The sequence below is a fragment of the Atractosteus spatula genome, chromosome 9, assembly GCF_055471065.1.
Source record: "Atractosteus spatula isolate fAtrSpa1 chromosome 9, fAtrSpa1.hap1, whole genome shotgun sequence".
In the NCBI taxonomy this organism is placed as follows: Eukaryota; Metazoa; Chordata; class Actinopteri; order Semionotiformes; family Lepisosteidae; genus Atractosteus; species Atractosteus spatula.
In genome coordinates this window covers 15,298,718-15,322,801 of record NC_142714.1, presented here as the reverse complement: position 1 = coordinate 15,322,801, position 24,084 = coordinate 15,298,718, and the positions used below count along the sequence as shown (strand labels likewise).

At 36.3% G+C, this 24,084-nt stretch overlaps 1 protein-coding gene across 1 annotated transcript in view; it reads left to right on the top strand.

Moving 5' to 3' along the window:
• The window catches only part of LOC148828271 (RAS guanyl-releasing protein 1-like), a 38,291-nt gene that overhangs the window by 11,748 nt on the left and 2,459 nt on the right, over positions 1–24,084 (top strand). The window contains exons 3-16 of the mRNA XM_088925600.1: positions 8,784–8,902; positions 11,361–11,431; positions 12,476–12,607; positions 14,411–14,564; positions 15,020–15,193; positions 16,477–16,593; positions 17,431–17,706; positions 19,067–19,147; positions 20,557–20,661; positions 21,160–21,269; positions 21,764–21,908; positions 22,162–22,198; positions 22,662–22,811; positions 23,690–24,060. Coding sequence (XP_088781726.1) covers positions 8,784–8,902; positions 11,361–11,431; positions 12,476–12,607; positions 14,411–14,564; positions 15,020–15,193; positions 16,477–16,593; positions 17,431–17,706; positions 19,067–19,147; positions 20,557–20,661; positions 21,160–21,269; positions 21,764–21,908; positions 22,162–22,198; positions 22,662–22,811; positions 23,690–24,060 — 2,042 coding nt within the window. The remainder of the gene's footprint in view (positions 1–8,783; positions 8,903–11,360; positions 11,432–12,475; positions 12,608–14,410; positions 14,565–15,019; positions 15,194–16,476; positions 16,594–17,430; positions 17,707–19,066; positions 19,148–20,556; positions 20,662–21,159; positions 21,270–21,763; positions 21,909–22,161; positions 22,199–22,661; positions 22,812–23,689; positions 24,061–24,084) is intronic.

The window sequence follows — 24,084 nt, the reverse complement described above, 5'->3', positions numbered from 1 at the left end:
TTTAAGTTTTCATAAAATGTAACTTTTTAAAATAACATTTTACATTGTTTCCTGTTGGCTAGTAAATTTTATGTCTTGATCACAGTGATGTGAACACACTTTACTTCCCCACAATGCTTGTGCAATAAGTTGATATTAAGCCGTTGTGTCTATTGACCTGGAGTTCAGTCTGCCTTAACTATTTAGACAGCTCCCTCCTTTCCCCCTCTGCCTTTGCTGAGCCTCTAAGTGCCACATTGATTGAAGATGATGTGCCATCTGCACTGATTATAGAGGTAATGTGTATTGTTCTCCTGCTTGTTGAGCTTTTCGTCAACAACTGTCATCAACAAAATTAACACGGACCTTGTGGTGCCCCTCTCTTTCTGCACGATTACATTTTTTCTCAAGAAATTTCTAGAAATCGCAAAGGGATATTTGCTTATGGGAATGTTTTCATCTTTGCTGTTCTAGGCCATGCTTTTTGCCACGTGTTTTTTTTTTCCATTTGGCCATTATAAATTCACAGTGGTTTGTGTATGAAGAACAGATTTTTTTTCAGGAAACAAAAAGAAAGAGATGGGATATCATCAAACCATTGAGTGTAACATAACTGGAATCTTCTATTTATAAATAAAATCGGGTTATCTGGGACTTACTGTTGGAGAGAATTCTGTTGTAATCTTGTGAAAAAACATTATTGGAGTTATAGAGGACGGATCCCTGGCTTTCTGAAAGACTTTCTGATGTGAGGGTTTCCTCCTTCCAAACCTCAGTTTCCTGACCTACTTTGCTTGTCATGTGTTAATTGACCTGCAGTTGTGTGATTTTATCCTGTGGGAAAACCTGCACCATTGAAGATTTAAAGGCAGCAGTCCGACACCATGTTTATTAAATTTCACCTGCCATGCTTCGGAGTGGCATGCACAATTTGACTAGATGTTTGAGTGTAGAGGAGGACATGCCGGATAAGTTCAGATAAGGCAGAAATTCCCAAGCGTAAGACATTCAGCATACTAATGTTCTTTATATTTATTTAAAAGATTAAAAATAACTTGCCATTAAAGCCATTAAAATATTGTAACTAAGAGTAAGGGCCACATAAGACATCCATTTTCTTACATTTGAACAAGTTTTGGTTCAGAAGTTATGTGAGAACAGCTTTGGGGATTTGTAACAGTAATATGTTGCAAAAACAAGACCACAAAAATAGCAGGTTCAATTCATGCTCTATAGAAAAATGATTTATTACTCTATTTAATAGACTTTTCTTTGTTTAGATACTGTAAGAACCAACAGTCCAAGACCTTATCAGTAATTACATATTATCTAGACAGCCATTGCACACACTGTACAGCAATCTGTGCACTTTACTGTAAATTTCTTGCCCTTTTATTTTTGGTTTACTATGACGTTGCTTCAATAAAGCTGATGCAACAATGAGTACAGAGACATTTATGTTTATACTTAACTTTCTTCCTGAAGAAAACTAACAAAAACTGCTCCCAGGAGTAACAGTACAGCCATTTAATGTACTGCATAATTGCTTACATGGTGCTGGGAAGTTGTGATCACTACATTGTTCTCTGTGACAGTTTTAAGTGTCCAAAATGTATGCCGGCATAACCATTCCTGCAATGCAACCTCCTGTGTACAACCTTTGCACATGAGAAATGTTTGCAGTTTGTTTCTTAGTTGCAATACTAAGCCTTTGTTTCAAGGGTACAGATATAAACATCAGTCCATGGAAACAAGCATTGTGTCAATCGATGAGATTACTTGACAGCAAGGTCAGTCACGAATATTTCTTTTTACAGCAAAATTCAAGGTAGGATTCTTTTAAATCCACATATGCTTTATTTTATTTTTTCAGTAGCTTCATGATGTTTTTTGCAATGTAATGCATTTCATTAATCAGCTTTCCATAGTTTTTTAACTTTGTTTTTTAAATTAAAAAAAAAAGATTGAAAAAATACTAACCTGTCCGAACTTTAAGTTTCTATATTTTACTAGTTCTTTGGTTTCTTTTGTGGTCTAGACAGTTTCAGCTGGGAAAATGAAAGAGAAAAACAACAGCATCCAAAGTAGATTGGACTTTGTAATGTGCTGTTGGCTTGTTTTTCATTACTGGAGTGTAAATGGAAAGAATGACGGTTTTCCATATCACAGTGTGAATTATCTGGTACCACACTCAAGGGAGGCCTGCTATCAAGGAGTGAGACGAACAGAAAAGCTTTTTTATCACCACAGATATAAATAAAACCCATAGCTTTGTATGCCTTTAAAAAACACTTGTTTTAAACAACTCATAGCTTTATTGTTTTCAATTTGGATGATTTCTGCCAAAGTGAATAGTAAATCGTTGGTAAAGATTATTATTTAAGCCCCATGATTTGTGACTTTATGAAATTTTTTCAACTGATACCGTGCTATCCAATTTTTCTACCGTGTGGTAATTTATAAATGCTCAGAAAAGTGCATTACAAAACTACACAAATAGATGCTTCTGTGTGGTTTATTCACTAAAAGATGCCATCTATTATAGGATGTAGCTGTATAGCCATTTGGTGAATGTGGCCTGGAATATCTGTCACTGAACTGAATTAGCTGGGATGGGATAGCTGGTGATTACACCCTTTCAGTAATATAATAGTAATATGCACTATATAAATGCACGTGATTATTACTTTCACCCCAAAGAATCTCATAGCACTTTATATTGTAACAGATTTGGGTTCTTGGGCTTGTGTCCTCGCCGTTCCCCGCCCCAGTTCGTCCTTCACCGCACGGGCTCGAACTCAGGTCTTCGGCGTCGCTCAACAGGGGTCCTGCCGGCCGAGCTAAAGAAGACCTTGTTCAGCCCAGGCGGCCAAGATCCCTGTTATGCGCAGGGACGTATTCGTTACAATATGTTGGAAGGGATCCACTTCGTCCATCTCTAACGTATTGCCACAAGATCTGGGCCATTAGTTTCCCCAGTACAACATAATGGAGAGAGAAAAGAGTGATCATTACGAAAATCCAAAAATAGAAAAATGGATAGTACATGATAAATTATCTCCTTTCTCTGGAGCATGTTTTTGGTTCCATTTTCTAATTTCTTTTTCAATCTAGTCCACATACTGTAAATACCTGTAGCCATTATGAAAGTTTTTTCTTTTGAAATTCAGATCAGCTCAGCACTTATGATGATTAAAACCATAAATCATACTTTAACAAGAATTGAATTCTAGCATTTCATAGTCTTAGGACAAGGGGAGATTAACACTAGTTTCGGTGTGGGCAATAGGTGAGGAAGTGGGTCATACTGTAGGTAGTTTTTTTTTAAAGGAAAATGTAATTTTTAGTTACAATTACATATGACAGTCCAGAAATAAACTATGGACCACAGGAAGAAGAACATCAGATAGTGTCTATGTGTACATTTTTATGACTTAAACCACATAAACTCCTGTTTGAAGGCCAGTCAAAACAAAAAAAAAAAGCATTTCATTGGATGAATAGTGATAGTTGGCTCATAATTTACAACTAAAACCACATCCTTTATCTTCCTGAGTCTCTGGGATATGATGATGAGTGATGTCCATTAAGAGGGCAGCTGAGAGTTGGAGGCAAAGTTTGTTACTTTTTGTACCATAGGATTAGGTACTACTAAAAACCAAGTTGCTTGTCCTTGTATGGATACCGATAAATGAACTGATGCAAGGATCAGATTGAAGAAAGGTCTTGAGTACAGACATTATATCCATCTCTGAAGAAAATGTACCTGCATGTCTAAATTGGTGAGTTTTAAATCCTATGATACCTAAAGTAATCATTTTGTAAAACATCTGTAAAGCAATTGTGAAATTCTAAAAGAAATACAGTGTATATTGTGTTGTATATGTGTATATAGCACACATTTGCAGTTGTTAGAATGAAAGAATTACATTTTTGGAGTTTGCGAGTTAAGAAGCTGAACCATTGAAAAGCTATTTAATTTAAATTACTGGAAATGGACTCTAAAACTTTGTGTTGCACTACAACAAATATGTAATGTACATTTACATTATAACACTAAACTGCTGGTTTCACGAGACCACATTAGCAGTAGTCTTGAACTATCTGAAGTTATTTTAGGTAAATAAATTCAGAGATATGTCTGATCTAGGTCTGTGCAGGTACCATACAATTTCATATATGAAGGATGAATGGGTAGCATATTTTCTCCACAAGAAATCTGCAAGCCTTTGCTGTCAACATAAGCAGGATATTTATATGTGAGAAAGGAATTAATGTTTTTTATTTAGATACAGCACTTTAATTTTCCAACAAATTTAGCAACTTAATTATTGTTAAAGCCAAATAAGTGAAAAGTGTTCTCTAAGTGGCAGGTCTTGTGGTCTTGAACCAAATAATCCCAATAGAAGGCCACTGACATTAATAAATATGCAAGTACACAGGTTAATACGCATTATGTTTAGTGTGGCGCTTAGAATGTCTCTAATTACATGGCTTTTCAATCTGCACTTTTCTGTGGTTAAAGTTGTACAGTATAAAGATTTCTAATACACTAGAGCACTATCTTGTTTTACCTCTCGTTCCTTTTCATGCTATATGTCGATAAATTAAATCAATGTTTTGAAAGAATCAAGAGATTTGGTCTCTATTGGCTGTGGATTTCACAAGCAATGTTGAAAGCTGAGCAGGCAGATCATTCAGGAGGCCAGGCATTTCTTTTAATTGACCCAGGAGCAAGAAGCTGTAATGGTGTTAACTGGATACATGTGCTGGGGTTGATTGGATGTCCTAGATTTTCAGCTAATAGTCAGGTTATTTATTAGCTGTGACGTTAAAAGCAACTTTTCATGCTGCCAGGTGTGTCTCATCTTACATTGTTATTGGTGACGACTGCCTCTGCCTTCCTTTAGATTCCTTAGTTCTGCGGTTGATGCTTTGAACTCGGTGTAGGCAAAAAATGAGTTAGAGGTTACTGGCAAATGATCTTCATTGATCTAGCACAAGGAGTGTGTCAATAGGTTGATAAGAAATTATTGTTCTGATTTGGGGGAAGGGTATAACATGGAACCTGGAATAATATGAACTCTGTTATTTATAAGAGATTATCATGTCCGCTGGATTATTTTAAAAGGACACTTTAGGCACGGCAATCATTTGAATTAAATATACTATGGTACCCTTTTATACTATTGAAATTTTGTGTGTTTTAGATTCAATGAAAATCTTATCTGAAGTCTTTATTTAAAACTGATTAGCATTGTATGATAAACCCGAGCTGTGTCTGAAACAAATATGTACAATAGGTTATTTCTTTATCTGTGGCTTTAGAATTTGGCACTCGTTTTTTAAGAAGTTCCTTTCGTTATGTTCATGTGTATCTTATCTGTCATTCTTGCTGAACAAACAGAATTCATAAGAAGTGTTTAGCATGTTTGAGGAAGCAGGAAGCAGGAAACAGTGTTATTGTGGTTGTTTAATTCCACTTGAAGTTTGTGCTGCATTGATTTTTTTTAAGCTCTGGTGATGAAGATCTGTGATGAGATAAAATAAGCAACAAAATAAAGGTATATTTTGCACAAATGCTTAGCTTGAAAACATACTGTATGTACTGCAACACTTCAGAATTGGAAAAACCCATATACAGTACCCATCCCTCCTGATTATTTATTCAATTATATTAATATATTTTTCACTTTTCAAGTATGATATTATAAGAATTTGTGGTACACCTGTAAAACATTCCTTTTTTCCCTTCTTATTACTTTCTAATAAGGGAGCAGGGAATGACAAAATTGTGGCAACATATGCATGGTTAAAAATGCACATGTGAGTATGTTTGTGCACAGCTGATACTCTTAAACCTTTAAAGGCTCACAGGTTCACTTACAGTACATGGACACACACCAATTTTCCCAGAAGCCAATTAACTTACCAGTATGTAAGGACTGTGGGAGGAATCCAGAGCAAAAACCTGTGTGAACACAAGAGAGCATACTGTACAAACTCCATGCAAATAGTACACCACGTCTGGAATTGAACCTAGGGCCCCAGCACTGTGAACAGTGCTAACTACTGTGCCACCATGCTGTCTGCAAAAGAGGCATTTCCTGGAAATGTTTCTGGCAAGTAACATTGCAATGTATAGCCACAAGTTGGGACATTCAGGATCCATCCATCTAGATTACTAGACTGCAAATGCTACATACCATCTGAGAAGTCATACCTATGATTGACTTATATCTAGTTAATCATTGTAACTGCATAGTAGGATTCCTCTTAGGCAGGGGTTCTTAAACTAGATGCCCACACCTCCTGGGGTGCGGGAGTGTACAGTATAATTTAAACATAGAGGCCACCTAATATACTTCAAACATGACGTCACCATGACAAATGAAGAAAGACAATACATATGCAATGCCCCGTCATTTTATATACGTTTTGGTCAGTATGTTTTTTTTTTTATAGGTGGAACAAACTGGAACAAACAAAGTTGCAAATGCCAGACTACTACCTGTCACTGGTCAACGCAGTGTTAATATTTCTGCTCAGTTTGCTCCTGTTCTTCCAGGTGCAGATCTTTCTGTTGCTTGTGCTGTAACTATTGTTCTGCCACATAATCTACTCAAAACTTCAAATTTCCCCTAATTAAATTGTCAAAATATTGCTTTGTGAATTGAAATGTTTATTGGTTCTTAGTTTTGGAAATACTGAATTCCAAATTGTAATGAGGAAACCAAATGTAATTTGTAATAAACGATTGATTTGATGTATTATACGGTATCTTTAGCAAACCATTAAACAGCCTACAAGCGCAATCAAAATTGATAACTGATTGTTTTCTTAGGGGGTGTGGGGTGGCCATGTATTACTGTAGGTGGTGCAGGCCTCTAAAAGGTTAACTTCCAATGCTCCAATCATCCGATGTCTGCATAATTCCTTAACCTATCAACATGATAATGCTCATCGAAGCCATTCACTGGCCTACTGTATTGCCATATTATGTTCTGATTGAGGAGTCCCGCGATGCAATGAATAGTTAGATAGTTGCTATCACAACCAAATAACATTACTTTCCTGACAGTTGCTGTTAAACTGTACATGTACATGTAAACAGAAGCTACTGCCAACATTATGTAGGGGCATCTACCAGCCATTCATCATACTGTATATACCATACCACATGTAACCTTTGAACTTTCTTACTGCTATTAGTAAGTTGTTTTGGGTTTGTACTACATTTTAATAGTTGGCTTTAACTGTACTGACAAAAAACGCTTTTCTTGAAGATGTTTTCTGACCATGATTCTTCATTGTTGCATTTCTTAGGTTTTTAATTAACTGTATTAACACAAAACCCTTTGTTATCTGGATATTACTGTGACGCCAACCTCCTTTTCATTTTCTTTGTGTTTTTGGTGAATGACGCACTGAAAAAAGGCTTTTGTCGTTAACAGTGCAGAAAAGGATTATCATCTGGTGAATGCACATTACATTAATTTTTTTTGGAATGTCTGTGATAATAATTAAGACAGCACACGCCTGTTGTTAGATACAGTTCATTGAGATATAATGCTGAAACAGTTTAATGTTGTATTAAAATGCCTATTTCCAGCATCATAGTACATCACTTTTCTAATTATAATACATTTTTCTAAGTATTAGGTTTATGCTCCTCTGTGTTAAGTTTATGGTCTGAACCCTGTCCAGATGAATTTTAGAGATAAACCACTTGCACTGTTGCTGGACTGTGAAATTATCAGACCTTTATATTCTTATTCGCTTTTTATTTCAGCAGACGGCCCTTTAAATTATTAGCACTTGGGCATCAATGCATGTTGTCAGGTAGCCTCTTCAGTGAGTTTAGAGAGATGTATTTGTACGTGAATGAGGAAAATGATGTCAATTAGAATTCTAGCATCCAGCAAGTTTGTTCATATAAAGCAACGCTGAAGGTTCATCCAAAGCCAGAATAAGCAGATAGTAGTCTTTTAAAGGTGTCCCTTGAAATCTTTTGTTTTGGTGATCATAAAATTAATGCAGTAGTCTTGCAGCCTTGATCTTTCAAGGAGTCTGATTGGTAGTGTGATGGAATGGAATGCTAGTTGACTGTGCGAACACGCCCATTTTAATCAGTATGTCTGCAAGGGGGTTTAGTCAAGACAAGGTCCTTCTGTAGCTTCTCTTTCCTGGAGCAAATTCTTGTCTACATAGTTTGTCTGTTGTCGGCTATGTATGGCTCTTCCTCCCTTGCTTCCTTTTCCTCACAAAGGTTTATCAGTGATTGTATGACTCGTGTAAAAAAAGTGGCACATTCCATTTTTTCTGGCTATTTGGATTGGTGTCAAATGTACAGCAAATTCTCATTATACATGACAAATTTTCCAATAACAACCATAATTGTGTAACATGCAAGAATAACTAGTTAAATAAAAATTTGAAATTAAATTTAAAATGTACAGCAGTTTCTGAAGAAGAGGAATCTTTCCATTCCAAATCATGGAATTTTGCTATTCCATCACACTATGGCTCACCTCTCTTTCATTATAGCTTATTTTCGGCAGTCCCATATTTGGTCAGTGTCAATCTAAAATTCCTATAAAATAACCAATAATGGTGGTCTTTATTTCGATCTGTTTTTTTTATTCCAGCCTGCAGGTGCCAGGCCTTGGATGTTGCTGGTGAAAGGTGGCTTTCTGATGCTAACTAGAAAGATCTAGGGCAATGACAGGACAGAACGGAGCAGGTTACATCTGAAGGAATGATATCCATTTTGTTTTTTTAAAAACCATTTTGATTCCTTTTAGACGCAGAGGGGAGCCTGTGTCGAAGTGGTCACCTCCTGCAGATCACACTGACTATGCACCGACTCCTCATGTCATCGTCTGAGCTCTTGGAGAAACTCATCACACTATATCCTTTTCATGCAAGTATATACAGCACACCATTTAGGTGTAAATGCTGAGATTGGTTTGTAATTCTTAATTTTTATTCTGAAACAAATATCTCCCAGTGCATTGTGTCAGATACTGTAGATATTGAATGTGACATTTTACATGTATTCTGTGCCTTTGCACTTGCTGATTGATTAGTAACACCCTCCTTGCCCACCCTGAAAACTGTAAACAAGCAATTCTCACCTCGAGCACTGAAATAGAATCCAACCAAATCACAACAAAATTGACCAGATTCTGCTTGCGCAGTCTTGAAAACAAGCAATTCTCACCTTGGGTACTGAAATAGAAGCAAACCAAATCACAACAGAATTGACCAGACGCCTGTGCAGTTTTATGATCAGAACCTCTACTTGAATTAGTTCATAATGTTGGGCCAGAACTCTTCAATTCTGCACAGCTCCTGCAGACTAATGAGGTGTTCTCAAGATGTCTGGCCCAAAAATAAAGCTTCCTTTTTTGTCCTTGCACTTATTTTTAATTTTGTAAAAAAATAAGCAGAAAAAGTAACATCAAACATTCTAAAGTGTGGTGGAGATCACCATACAGCTCTAGACCTGTTAATACGTTTTATTTTTAGTACTCCTTCTGTCAGGATTTCTGTGGGCTGGGGCCACTTCGTCACTTATGACGCAGTTAGTCTCTTTATGCGCATCTAATCATGCTAATTTCTAACAGCCCTGTATTCTACACAGAATGAAAGAGTGGTGTCATTATTATTATAGTTTGTTTTGCACGGTGGGTCAAATTTGGGCATTTATAATGAGCCACTTCAGTGTGGGTGGACTTGTAACCTTTTGAGTGGTCTTTGAGTTGCTGAAACTGTAACTTCTCACGCATTTTAAAGAAAAAGAGAAAGCTATTGAGATTGCAGCACATGTGATTTATTAATAACCATACAACATATTTACAACAGCTGTAGATTATTGGTGTAATGCTCATTTAATAAGTTGTTTTAAAGTGCATTAGTTTTTACGTGAAAAATTGGTTTTGAGTATCAAGGGCTGTTTTATGCTTGAAACAAATCCATTATTGAGCAGTACTTGCTCCAGAAAGTGATGACTCTCAAGAAGCTGTTAATTTAGTCCATGAAGAAATAAATGTAAAATGTCTGTGTGTACATACTGTAGAGCCTTGCTGACAGATATGATTTCCAGGATGGAGGTTTTATATGTATCACTGCAAAATAACTGATCACATTCTACTTTGGACTAGGATAGCAAGGATTGTACTGCCTTATTTAACTTTCGGTAGTAGGTTCATGATAATGATAATGAAATTAACTGAGTGAGAACCCGAGTTTAAAGATCTTGCATCTAGGAATAAAAACTTTAAAGTTGTGAATTATGATTAACCAGCCATTTAAGAGGGGGTCATATTAATAAAGTTTTAGAAAAAGCTTGTCATTCTCTTCTCTTCTAATTGGAATTCTCTTTTATTCTAATTAACACAACATCAAATATTATACCTTTTTGAAAAGGTATCTACTTATCAGCATACATTTAACCACATCCATTCATCTGTAGATTGTGATTTAATCAATATAATGCCCACAGTTCACAGTTCATCATAATGTTTCATTAAATGTTCATATCAAATATTCTATTAGATATTGTATTTAATGAAAATACACTCCTGTCCAAGATGACAGAAACAGTCTTGTGTTAGTTTTGTATGTTATGGCAAGTTGATCAGAAATATGTGATTACACCAACCTGAAAATCCCTTGTTCAAGAAACATCAGTGCAGTATGCAGCAATCTAATTGATAGCAATGTCATCTGCTAACTGCATTGTCTTTCATCTCTTGGAAGTATTTTGTTTGCATTGTTGTTTATCTTCCTGTGTGTGGAAATCCCCACATAGTGAACACTTTTAGGGGTTTTTGAAAGGTGACGAAAATAAAAAGAATTCCTGTTGTACCATTTTCATAAACCAAAAATAACACTTAGTAGAACTGGTCTTTGTAACATGGGGCTTATTCACTATTGCTGGAGACAGTAAAGCTTCATAAGTAATTAGGTCACACAGAAAGGAAGAAACTTTAGTATTTTGTTCATGCTACCAAATTAAGCATGAATAGAATTGATCAATTGTTACATAGTTCCTAAAAATACTGATTAAATTGGCAAAGATACTTGTATATTTTTTTCCCAATGATGGAGTGCTCTATAAGTGCAGTTGGTAAAAACATTCTTAGTTATATCGCTTAAAATTCAAGTGATTTTTAAAAATATTAAAATATGGAACTATTTCACATGCGGAAAGAAACCTGAAACCAGGCCAGGACTATAACAAAAACTAGTCTTTTAATACAAGCAATCACCTGCAGTGAAGTATAGTGAGGAAACTAACAGACAAGCAAGGCCTTCTGTTTTTTAAAGGAATATCTTGAATTCAGTCCAATTAATAACAGAGTTTTCCTTAACAGCGGTCTACTTACAAAAATGCTTTGGAAAATGAAAGATCTCTGGATTGCCTGAAGATCTGTTATCTAATAAGGTAAAGTTAATCCTATGCATCTGAGAACCTTACTCTGCCCCAGTCAACTGTGGAAAATCTTAGTAGGTTTGCAGCAAAATAAGCAACTTGAACCAATTTCAGATAAATTCAGGTAGAATAGGTAGAATATCGTTTTTTTTCAGAGATACTGTAGGATTACATTACCACAGGACATAACATTAATCCCCCAGACAGAAATCATTCAGGAACTTGGTTTTTCCATGAGATTTCTTTTTTAAAAAGACTTCAATTTAAAATGGGGGAATTTGTTTTATTTACTTATCTTCATGATTGTCACCAGCATTGTTTTTTTTCACAAAGTTGTTTTCTGGGAAACTTCTTTAAAAAACAAATGCTCATGTAAAAATGTCAGTATGAGTCAGACTCTGATGCTAGTCAGCTGTGAAGTGTTTGCCTTCTGTTGAACTATTTCTGTGTCCCATAGGGACTTCTGTAGAACCTTCAGCTCTGAGAGGAACCGTCTTGTGCACCAGAACTGCACTAGCTGAATTTACTTAAATAAAAAGCAGATTGTTCTTAAAAAATCAATTCCAGAAACCACTACCCAAAGTACTATTTTTAATTAGGTCTGTTGAAATGTTTAAATGTCATGTTCAGTTACTTTGAAGCCCACTGAATAGCTCTCAGAACCTGAATTTGTCTTGAGAATAATCTACATTTCTAAAGACATTCCATGTAGGTAACTGTAGAAATAGAATTGTTAAAATCCATTGACTGTCTGAGAAGGACTATTGCTTACCTTATGCAACTGAATTGTGTGTCAATATTCAGTCTTTCTTAGATGCATACATTTTCTTTATTTAACAACAGACTCTTTTATGTTTGTGATATTATTCATTTTTTAAAATCCTCAAGTTTATAAAAAAAAGTAGAGTCTTAAAGTATTATATTGTATATGTGAAATTCACATGAAAAATGAGATGGATTTGAGGGCATTTTCATAATCTTTTATTATTTCTCTGTGTCTGTGTGATTAAATAAAGTCATCTTTCATATCTATATATATATATTTTAATTGTTCAGGTACTGGATTACAGAATTATGGATAATGTTTCGATTAGACACAGACCTCGCCGACACCATGGAACAATTTCAGGAACTGGTCCGAGAGCGAGGCCAGGAAAAGCATTGCCGTCTGGTTGATACAACACAGATGTAAGTATTACATCTTAGATAAGAGTTGCCTAATCAAAATTAGTTTCATTTAACAGCCCTGACGTCTTTTATGTTTGTGATATTATTCATTACTTTAAATAAATTGCTGTCTGATCACTCGTGGTGAATTACAACACATGAAACAAACTGATTTCAAAATTCTAGCATTTTATATATACAGTAGCAAAAGTGGGCATGGAATATTTTGAACCGTGCAACACGGCGAGTCACAGAAGCCAACAGGTATTTCTGTTGGTTACGGTTCACAAGAAGCCATGAATGAGTCATGCAGAAGTGAGCCCTACGATCTGAAGGAGTTGGATGGTGTACAGTGGGCGTGTGTTACCCCACAGAGAGCTCCCTGAACAGACCAGGTTTGTGTGCTGGCTAAGAAATGTGGTGGACCGTGAGGGCTGCTGTTTACCAAAAATGTACGCAGACATCCGGTATGATTGTGTTAATAGTGCATCCTCTGGCATAATTAAACATAACACATATAGAGACTCTTTTAATGTTAAAACGTCCTCTAGCCTTTTCCTAGTTGAAACTGTAGCTGAGAAAAATGTCAACCTTTCTGGAGTATAACCTTTTTTTATTTTTCTATCTGTGATGAATTACTACAAGTACCAGTCGTGGGCTGGCCTGCACTGCAATCACAGGCTTTAACTGCTAGATGATGGTGCGAGTTATGAGTACCTTATACTACCCATTGAGTCATCACTATGGAAAGAGATTTGTTTTCCCCTTTAAAGCTGTTTGGCAGCTTGAGTGAATGACTTTTTCTAGGTTGGAGAGTAATTCTTCTGTGTTTTTGATCTTGCAAACTAAAAAACTGAGAGAAGAGCTGACTTTTTAATAAAAATTAGCACTTTTTAATAATATGTGGAAATGTCCCCTAAAGAGAACACATTTGAAAATGGTTGTGTGCCGCGGTATTTGCTTCAATCTCAAATGATAACAAGAATTACTGAAATGATCTACACTCACAATTATATTGATTCCCTCCGCCTCCTCCGACATCTGAACCTTTGCATGATGATCCCTTTGGTGTCTTCAAACTGACAAATGCAGAGCTTTTTTTAGATAAATCATTTGTTTTCAAACCCACCCCTGGCATTTTTTCAACATCCAACACATCCCATCAAATCATGAACCTGAGCCTGAGCCAGGTAGCTTGTTCCAAGTGTTGCGCGTGTCTGGTACAAGCAACCCTGCCATGCTGATGAAGCAAGTACCCTGGTTTCCTGCAAGAAACAGCCAGAAGAGATCCTTGGATCAATTACTGTAACTACAAACTACCAGAAGGGCTAAAATGGCTGTGTGGCCACCTCTCACTTGTAACTTTTCTCAAATTATGTTGTCATACAGTAGAAGAATAGTGATAGAAACAGTACAGTACTAGACTCATATGCAGTAGTTCTAAATGGTGGTATTTATCCTAAGGCATGCTTATAAGGTACTTATTAAGTACCTTAATACACCTAAGAAAGTAGAATCTTCAATTACATGGTATATAAAAACAGAATCAATGGACAAGTGGTTTAAGAGATATTATGAAGACTTTATATATGGTTGGCATTTAGTCTTATATTCCCAAGTTTCTCCTGTTAAGCACAAATGAATGGTTTACATCAGAACCTTTAAGATTATTGTGAGCTGTTCATATCCATTACTCAATACGTATTTATCCTGTATATGTAAATTGCATCTTTGCCAATATCAAATACAATCTCCATAACATAATGTTGATGTTATGAAAGATTGGACAAACTTCCATTCACCAATTTCATTTCTTGTCTTCAGAAATGACAGAGAATGGTCCCGGAAGATCACTCAGAGAATAAAGGCAAACAGCAGTAAGAAAAGGAAAGTGTCTCTGCTCTTTGATCACCTGGAGCCTGAGGAATTAGCTGAGCACCTCACTTATCTTGAGTTCAAGTCATTCCGTAGGATATCAGTGAGTACTACTGAAAAGCCTGCTAACGTCTTTCAGTATTACTGCAGTTCTTACGTGTGTGTATCTGAAATCTTTTGACCGTTTATCACTAAGCCCTCAGTGGAAATGGCACAGTTATTGTATGTTGTAGCTCCCTTTAGGAACGTGGTTTGAGTTTCCGGAATTTAAAATAATTTTTAGATGAAGACAGCTTACCGTAAAAGTGTTCTATTTGTGTTTGTGTAAAGTACACAGTTTTCTAGGACACCAAACAAAAATGTTGTGATATTTCACTGTGCTTCATAATAGCTTCAGTGAACATGCCTGCAGCAAGTTTGTAAATGTGCAAAAGATTCTGCATTTCATATGATAAAGAATATAATAAAGAGTTTCCACATGCTGTATGTTATAAGTGTCTAAAATGACTTGCTTAGGACAGTAAACCTCCCTTACCACCATGGTCTTTGATGTGACAGTTTGCAGACTACCAGAATTACATTGTCAATGGCTGCATGAAGGAGAACCCAACGATGGAGCGCTCAATAGCCCTGTGTAATGGCATCTCACAGTGGGTCCAGCTGATGGTTCTGAGCAGGCCCACTCCACAGCTCCGTGCTGAAGTGTTCACCAAGTTTATTCATGTTGCTCAGGTAGGAGAAGAAGAAGAAAATGCCGTTCTCCTCGTTGCGCCTCCAGTTAGTGCTTTTCTTTCTGTCTTCATGTACAAAACAAGCTTTTGTTTTTTTCTTGAAAGACTGAAACCCCTCAGAACTGGCATTGTTCAGTTTAGAACAATGGCAGTTTTGATGGGATTCAGCCTTTACTTCCTTCTTCCTTGCTTGACATTTACCATTTCAAAATTTAGATATCCCTCATGTTTTCTCTTACAAATGTTGTGTAGGTGTGCACATATATTACATCAGCTTTAAGACACTAGAACTTGCTTGTAATGACTCATGTTGTCAGTGCAAAATACAATATTCATCTGCTGCACATTAAAAGCATGGAACACTCCTGGTGAGATTATAATGACTTTGAAGTGCTTAGTAATAATGCTTTTACAGCATCAAAGAAATCTGTCCAAAAAAAAAGAGAGAATTACAAAAACAGCTTCTTTGAGTATTGACCAAGTCGGGACATACGCTAATGGATTAATTTGACAAAAAAGTATATAGGTAAACAATATTTGGCTATTTTCCTTTGATAGACTAAAGATACGAAGAGATAACTAACTCTTACTGTTGCATCTTTCCAAATTCTATAAAGACCTTATATACACTGACTTTGAAAGGTTTGTATGATTTAAATTCAAACACCTTCCTTAATCGGGAAAGTGTTCATTGTGTTTACTGTTTTCTCCTTTGTGAAGGAGTGAAAATCTGAAATTAATGGGCTCTTTCAATTACGATGGCATACTAATCTGATCAAAGAGCACAGGTCTTTTTTCTACTTGTTTCAGGATAAATGCATAAAATAAAATGCATTACATTTTTCAAGATAATTGTATAACAGCAGACTGCTTATACGGGATACAGATATTATTTAAGGTTAAATTTGTATGATTTTAACATCTAGAGGTGAAACAGATGTTATTTTGAAAAAGCCACTAAAAACAAGCTGCTTCAGCCATTGACCAGCATGTTACATTGTGAGCTAGGAAGTTCCTTGCATTTTTAGATCAAATGAAATAGTATTTTAAAATAAAATGTCCTGAACAAAGTTTTAAATGTATGATATTCACTAATCTTAACAATCTTAACATTCAAAGCTTGAATGTGCATTATTTCAATTTAATTTAATTGTTTTTTAACACAACTGGTGTTTTTCTTGTAGAAAACAGGCACACATCACTTCCTGGAAAAAAAAAGTTTTGATACACAAGCGTCACATCCTTTGTTCTTGTGTTTACAGTTTTGTTACTTTTCTTGCACAGAAACTGCATCAATTCCAGAACTTTAACACACTAATGGCTGTAGTAGGGGGGCTTTGCCACAGTTCTATCTCAAGATTAAAGGAAACCAGTTCACATGTACCCAGTGAGGTCACTAAGGTAATTATGAAAAAGAGTTTTCAATTTGCAACATAAAAATGTGCAGGCTCCAGTTTTATTTGATGTAAAATGATGTGAAACTTTCTAAGTTAGCTTTACATTTAATGACGCCTTTAGATTATAAAATCCATAATCATGTAACTGAAATGTTTTGCAAGAAACAGATATTGGCTAGACTGTTCTTTATTACTTTCTTAGCATTTTTAGGAGAATTCAGCATTCTGTGTATGTTTTTAGTCACCCTTTTACTATTTGCTAGTTTACTGTGTGCCTATCCGTCATCATCAGAAAGCTGCCCAATCCTGGTAAGGATGGGATGCCAGTCTCTTGCAGTGCATAGTCATGTAGGGACAATATAGACATAAATTTACCTACAGTAGTCAGCAAGTCTTTGGAAGCCAGAGCACCCAGTGAAAATGCTAGGAGAGCATGCACACTCTTCACAGAAGTCTTTAATTAAAATCCAGGACCTACAAGCTGTGAGGCAGCAACAGTATCTGCCATGCTCCATACTGTCCCACATTGTTCTTAAATGACATATAAAATAGACAAATGGTAAAACTGAGCAATATACTGGCAATATTATGCAGACTTTAGAATATTACACTGAGTCTGTGTAAAGTTCTTTGGACATGGAATGATGTCTTTTGTAATACCTGGTAAAGATTCAGACTGGTGTGTAGTTGCTGCTTCATTCTTTTTACATTCAATATTTTAATAGCATCTTTGTAACTCTGCCCATTCCTCTTTGTTGTTTGCACCTTTAGATGGGAAATCGAATTGATCAATAAATTCAGATTAGGAGTTACTGACAATGTATTTCATCTCTCTTTGAAGGTGCTTAATGAAATGACGGAGCTCCTGTCATCGTGTAGAAACTACGACAACTACAGGCGTGCGTACAGTGAGTGCACAGGATTCAAGATCCCAATTTTGGGCGTTCACCTTAAAGATCTCATCTCGGTGTATGAAGCCATGCCTGACTACGTGGAAGATGGGAAGATCAATGTGCAGAAGCTACAGGCACTTTACAACCATATCAATGAGCTCATCCAGCTTCAGCAGCTAGCTCCTCGCTTAGATGCCAATAAAGACCTTGTTCATTTGCTAACGGTTAGTGAGATAATCTGCCACTCAGGACTTTCATAGCTTTACTCTTTCATGCACAGAAAAAGACAAGAACAAGACACATTAATTCTTCACTTTCTTGAAACGTGGTTGAGTAGATGGAATATTAATTTACAGAACTAGGTCCTTTTTTATACATTTTTTTAGTTTAGTACATGATCTCTTAGTACATTCATTTCTTATGAAAATTTCCTTTTAAGGAAATGTCATATGTGCATGTGCTGTATACATCTTATTGTAGAGGGTTTTGAAAGTGCAACCATCATTCCACAAGGCGAGAGTCAGTCTTCTAAAAGGTTGTCCTTGGTAATCGACAATAATGAGATTCGTTACTTATGGGAACATTTCAGAAAGATTTACAATTTACAAAAACAGAAAAGAAGATGTATATTAATCTAAGCATCTCTGGGGTGAATGTGGACTTTTATTACCTGTGTGAGACTGGGACTTCCGAAAGACTGGCACACAACTGGTGCAGTGCCGCCATAGTTTGGTTTGCCAACTTATCTGTTGCAAAACCTGAAGAGTTGATTGGAGATTGGGCACTAATTATATGTCAAAAGGCCACAACTAGCTACAACATTAGCAATTTTCAGGACTGTTAACAGAGAGTTTTAGACATGCAAATTGCCAAACAGTTTCATAATTGTAATTCATAATGTAGTGCTACCCAGCCACTAGTGTGGTCATTTCCACCATAATGCTCTTTCACTCTATTGCTGTGATTGCTGATTTCTAAAGTTGAACATTACCACAAATAAATTCTCCTTTTATGAAATGTGAAGAAATGTGGTCATGTGCAGATGTACTGTAAGCACAAGATATCTGGAAAGGAACTGGGGGAGAAAAATTAGGAGATGGAATGCTTTAATCACAGTAATGATGAATAGGAAAGACACAAAATTTCACTGCTGTCATTCAGTTATGGTGCACAAACTCTTTAACTCCTGTGAGACATGCACATCGTAGTTATTGTGTTGTGTTTATTCATCCATTCGGTGTTGCTTGAGAAAAGTGACGTTCTGAGGCTGATCTGAAAACCTGGTGGTACTGAGCCAGTCTGGGTGTTCTTGTCTTGCTGGGTATCAGTAGCTTTCAGTGTTATAGTGATCATTTTATCAGTCCTCCATTTGATGTTAATTCTGCTTTGGACACTGTGGCTTAAAGTGTAGAAAATGGCAGACAGCTTAACAATTCACATGTTGGAGAAACTGTTCTTTAATGGGTCTATAAATCTCAGTATATTTTATTTACCCTTCCTATAAAGTTAAAATGTATTTGCTGCCCCTCTCTTTGAGAGTTACACAGGATAACTTTATATTGACCTTTTTGTTGTGTTTTGTAGCTATCTTTAGATCTTTACTACACTGAAGATGAAATCTATGAGCTGTCCTATGCACGTGAGCCCAGGAATAGCAAAGCACCAGTGAGTCACGTTACTTTTCTCTAAACTTGTGAGGCAAAACCTCATTTATTCCAACTGCTTGAAAATGTAATTGCTACTCAGCAAGATTTTTTTCAAAGCCGTTTCACAAGCACTATTTTTGATTTTTTTTTATGATGCAGAAAAAAAAATGCCTCTTTTCAATGTGTTAACATAAGAGAGACTGTTTTTCATGGGTCTCTTTCCATTTAAAAAAAAACTACAATGTAACAAAAATCTGTATAACTATTTTTATGAAGGTTTCAGGTTGAATGTTTCAAATGTGATGAAAAATTTCCAGAGATCTGCAGTACAAATAAGCTCTTTACTACTGAAAGTAAAGATTTCAGCTAAAGCTATACTTTGATACTGTAAAGTGACTGTGAACAGCTGTAAGTAATTAAAAGGTAAAATTAGATAATGGTGCTGCCTTAGTGCCTTATGTCAAACCATTGTGTTTTCATGGAAAATCATTTGTAATATTTTAAAGGTACATTTGGAAATAAAAGTGCAACTTGTGTTTTTGCAGTATGAAGAACAGTGCCCTATTTTCTCTGCATGCGTGTTTTCTACTTATAAAAATGAAGTAACAGATGAGAAGTTCTCAATAAATTGCACAGTCAAGCTTACAAATGAGAAGTAATATTTTAGAAAACATTTTTTAAAGAGCATGAAATCCAGAATAGACTGAAATCCAAAGAAAGCTTTAAGGATATGCAGTGTACAATGTGTATATATGGAGAGAAGGAAAGATACATATATTTTTTTATCTCGCTGATTTGAAACAGCCTTCAAAATAACTTGAAAAACTGCTCATTTCAAGGTTTTAATAGGGTTGAATTCAAGGCTGTCTTTGCTCAGCTTTGTCTGTCTGCAGCTTTCAGCTGAAATTGTTTCTTAGCAACTGTAGTGACAGGCCTTCGTTTGTAAGGATTTAGACATTTCCATCGTTTATACATTTGGGAATTATGAGCTGTTTTGTTGAATTAATTAAAGAACCACGTATTTACATGATTTTCAGGGTCTAGGTCACAGTTTTAATTCTCATGAATGGAATGAGTAAAAAACCTTCTTTGTTCTTAATTTACAAGACTGAAACAATAAATATTTTTGTTTTATTAATATTGTAAGTGCTGAAATGACAATGCCACCAGCAAGAGGTTCTTATATTAATCACTGTTTGTTTCAGTAGAAGACAGAGATGCAAATATTGTATAAGGCTTTTAATCTCTAAAATGCAGTGATAAAACTTCCATAACTCCATTTTCTGCTGGAAGAAGAAGGTGGTTATAAGGTCTTCTGCAAAAGAAAGCTATGGTATCTGCTATTAAAGGGTTATTTGTTAGAATCACATTTGCTTTTCTGTCCATGTTGTGTAATATTTGTTTTCTGTGCACTGATGTTTCTTTCAGCCAGCCACACCTTCCAGACCTCCAGTAGTTGTGGACTGGGCATCGGGGGTCGCCCCAAAGCCAGACCCAAAGACCATCAGCAAACATGTTCAGAGGATGGTGGATGTAGGTCTTTTCAGTAAAATTAATTGCTTACTACAGTATTATTAATCTATACGCAAGTGAATCATTTCATGGAGGAATTCTGTCAGAGATCCTTAAAGGAGATTTTGCTCACATTGTGATTTTGTTTGAAGGTTATACCTTCAAAAGTCAGAACAGGTCTGGGAAAATAACTGCCAAATCAAAAGAGGGCTTTGGAAGAGTAGGTCATTAATTTATATTTGTTGTTCTTCCTACAGATTTCTGTGAGTTACATTTACTTTACCATACAACAAAATAAAATTCTAGAAGCAAAAGCGAAACTGGCTGGTTTAATGATAAATAGCTCCTGTTTTACTGCTGCTGTTCACAGTCTGACTGAAATCCCTTTTTAAAAAAAAAACTTTTGAAACTAAAACGGGTCTTAAGATCAGTGTGCATTATTTGTACAGCGTATTGAAAAGTACAGAGAGACTTAAGCACCATTGTTTTCTCACTAATGGGTTGTGTTTTCTTTTGCAGTCGGTGTTTAAGAATTATGACCATGACCAGAACGGATATATTTCTCAAGAAGACTTCGAGAAAATTGCTGCTAGTTTCCCGTTCTCCTTCTGTGTCATGGATAAAGAAAAGTGAGGAAAAGTCACCAAACATTTAATTATCAGTTCATTGCCCATATTAGTTTTGCCACATTTATATGAAAATGTATACCATGTTGTAAATGAAAATGAAGAGGTCAGTTATGAGTTACATTATATTTTGTGATTATCTTAAAGGTGACTAATGAGCTTTATACTCAGTGCTAGCTTTCACTTTTGAACAGACATTGTTACAGTACATAAGCCGTTTTAACAACCTGTTGATGTCCAAACAGACATACAGTACATTATTTTTAAACGGAAAGCTCTCCGAGCCTTCATTAAAGGTTCTTGAGAGGTAGGGCGAGGTATTAATTTATTCAAGGTGTACTGTAAGTCTTAATTTCCAGACCTTCTTGCTGCTTGCTGCTTGCTGCTTGCTCAAAAAAGAATTGTAGAAAACCTGACATGATACATATGCACTCAATACAACCATTAGATGGTAGCAATATCTTTAATATTTCCTCTCTGGTTTCACTTCTGTACAGGGAAGGGCTTATCAGCAGAGAAGAAATCACTGCCTATTTCATGAGAGCCAGTGTCATCTGTTCCAAACTTGGCCTGGGTTTTATTCACAACTTCCAAGAGACTACTTATATGAAGCCAACGTTCTGTGACAACTGTGCTGGATTTGTAAGTGTTTAGTACAAGTATGTTATTCATTTCCCAGTTTGTAAAACATACGCTCTAGTAATGCATTACAAAATGACCTTAGAAAAAGAAAAGGTATAAATCATGTGATATAGAAAGACCTCCTCTGATTACTTCTGCATTTCAATGAAGTAGCCTGAGTGAGATAATTAATTCAGCTATTCTTTTTAGTTTTATGTATAAGGTGTGAGAAATGTATTTTATAACATATTCTTATTATTATTTTATTTTGCAGTTGTGGGGTGTTATAAAGCAAGGATACAGATGCAGAGGTATTTATATGGTTATTAATTTACATATGTGTAAGTGTGAAAGAAGTGAAACATCACTCGTTTTTATAGTGTATGAAACGATGTATCAAGTTCACACACTTATAACATCATGAGCACTTACTACTCTAACTGAAAACTGAGGTACTAAAAAAAATCTTAGTTTAACACGCATTAGAAAAAGAGTTCTGTAATTTAACAGTGACATGGATATTTTTGCATACAATAGCTGGTCAAAAGTCCTATACATTTCTCTGTTATACACCTTTATCCAGAGTGTAAAAGGTAAGCTGTCTTGTGGAGACACAGCCTGTGGTTTTTGTAGTAGACTGCAAGCTGAGCTCTGCAGCTCGCATGAAAGAGAGATTTCAAAGCGCAAGCCGATTTGAGAGCTGACATTTCAGACAGCACGTCGAAACCACAGTGACGTGCCTCAGTTTTTTTTCCTCTGTCGACCTGTCTACAGACTGCGGAATGAACTGCCATAAACAGTGCAAAGACCAGGTAGCATTTGAGTGCAAGAAGAACCCCAAGAGCAACACAGCAGACAGCAGCCCAACGTCAAGCTCCACCCCAACCGCACTCTGTCCTCCAGAGGTCAGAGGTTACGAGCACGGTGAGAACAGCTTCTCACTTTCTTGTAGAACAAGTGAAAGTTAAAAATGTCGATCCTCATCTACAGAGCAAGGTTGGCCTATTAGTCATCAGAGAACTTTGCTACTTTGTTGCAATGCAGCATTCCAAGAAGGCCGTTTGATTTTGCTTTGTACTTTGAGTTCCTGCCCATTATATGCCTTTAGCTGACATTTGGAATACATTTTGTATTTGTGGAAATTAGCTACAGACAAAATGTATATTGTGTCATTTAAAAGGCACCGTTGTGTAAGTATTTGCAAGGCAATTCTATTATATAAAGAGTGAAAAGGCAGTATATTTTAGCCCATGTCTTTTTATATATTTTGATCAATGTAGTTCATGAAAATGCACAAGATTCAATGGATAGTTAAAATGTTCACATACGCTCAGTATAAGGCACTTAAGTTTTCATAGCTTCTAACTGGGGATTTAGAATACTTTGTGAAATATGTCTTTCCTCTAAATCTAAATAACATCTTGACATCTTTGTGTTTGAGTTACTGTAATTGATCAATGAGCAAGGAGGCTCGTAGGGTAATTTCCCTGTGTAGGTGGAACAAAAAGGTCATCACTGCCTCCAGCAAGCTGCAGTATAGTTCAGTCATAAATCTAGGAACTGATTAACTTACTGAAATACACTCGTATTCCAAGAACAACTCCTTAACAAATACCTTTAAAGTTTATTTTGGGATGTTTGTCATTGGATGAACAATCAATTAAATGGTAAATAGTGTACTATGTGTTTAAAAACTTGAAATATTTTTATTCTCTTTGCTCAGTACATTTAAAACTGTTGTAACCAAGAAAAAAACAACAACCACACCACACTCCAACTCCTCCTTAACTTGTCTCCCACAGGCTCTGAAGAAGGACAGTTTGCATATCATAATGGCGAATTAAGTGAGCACGCTGACAAAAGCAAGGACTGGGAGCCAGCAACTTCAAGCGTCTCACAGCTGAGACACCCAAGAGAGCAGCACACCAGGGGAGTACATAAAAGCACCCAGACTGAGTGGCCCCTGACCCCGGAGCCCACACTCTTGTTACCCTCTCAGCTGTCCCCCGGTCCCTCTCAGCTGTCCCCTGGTCCCTCTCCCCTAACCCCCTGTCCCAGTCCTGTGCCACAGCGCAAAAGAGCTTATGCCAAGTGGGAGAACCGGGCCTCCACTGTGCAGAAGCCAAAGGAGCAGGATGAACTGAACAAGCCAACCTATCAGCAGCTGGAAATGGTAAGTTGGGGGAGATGGGACATT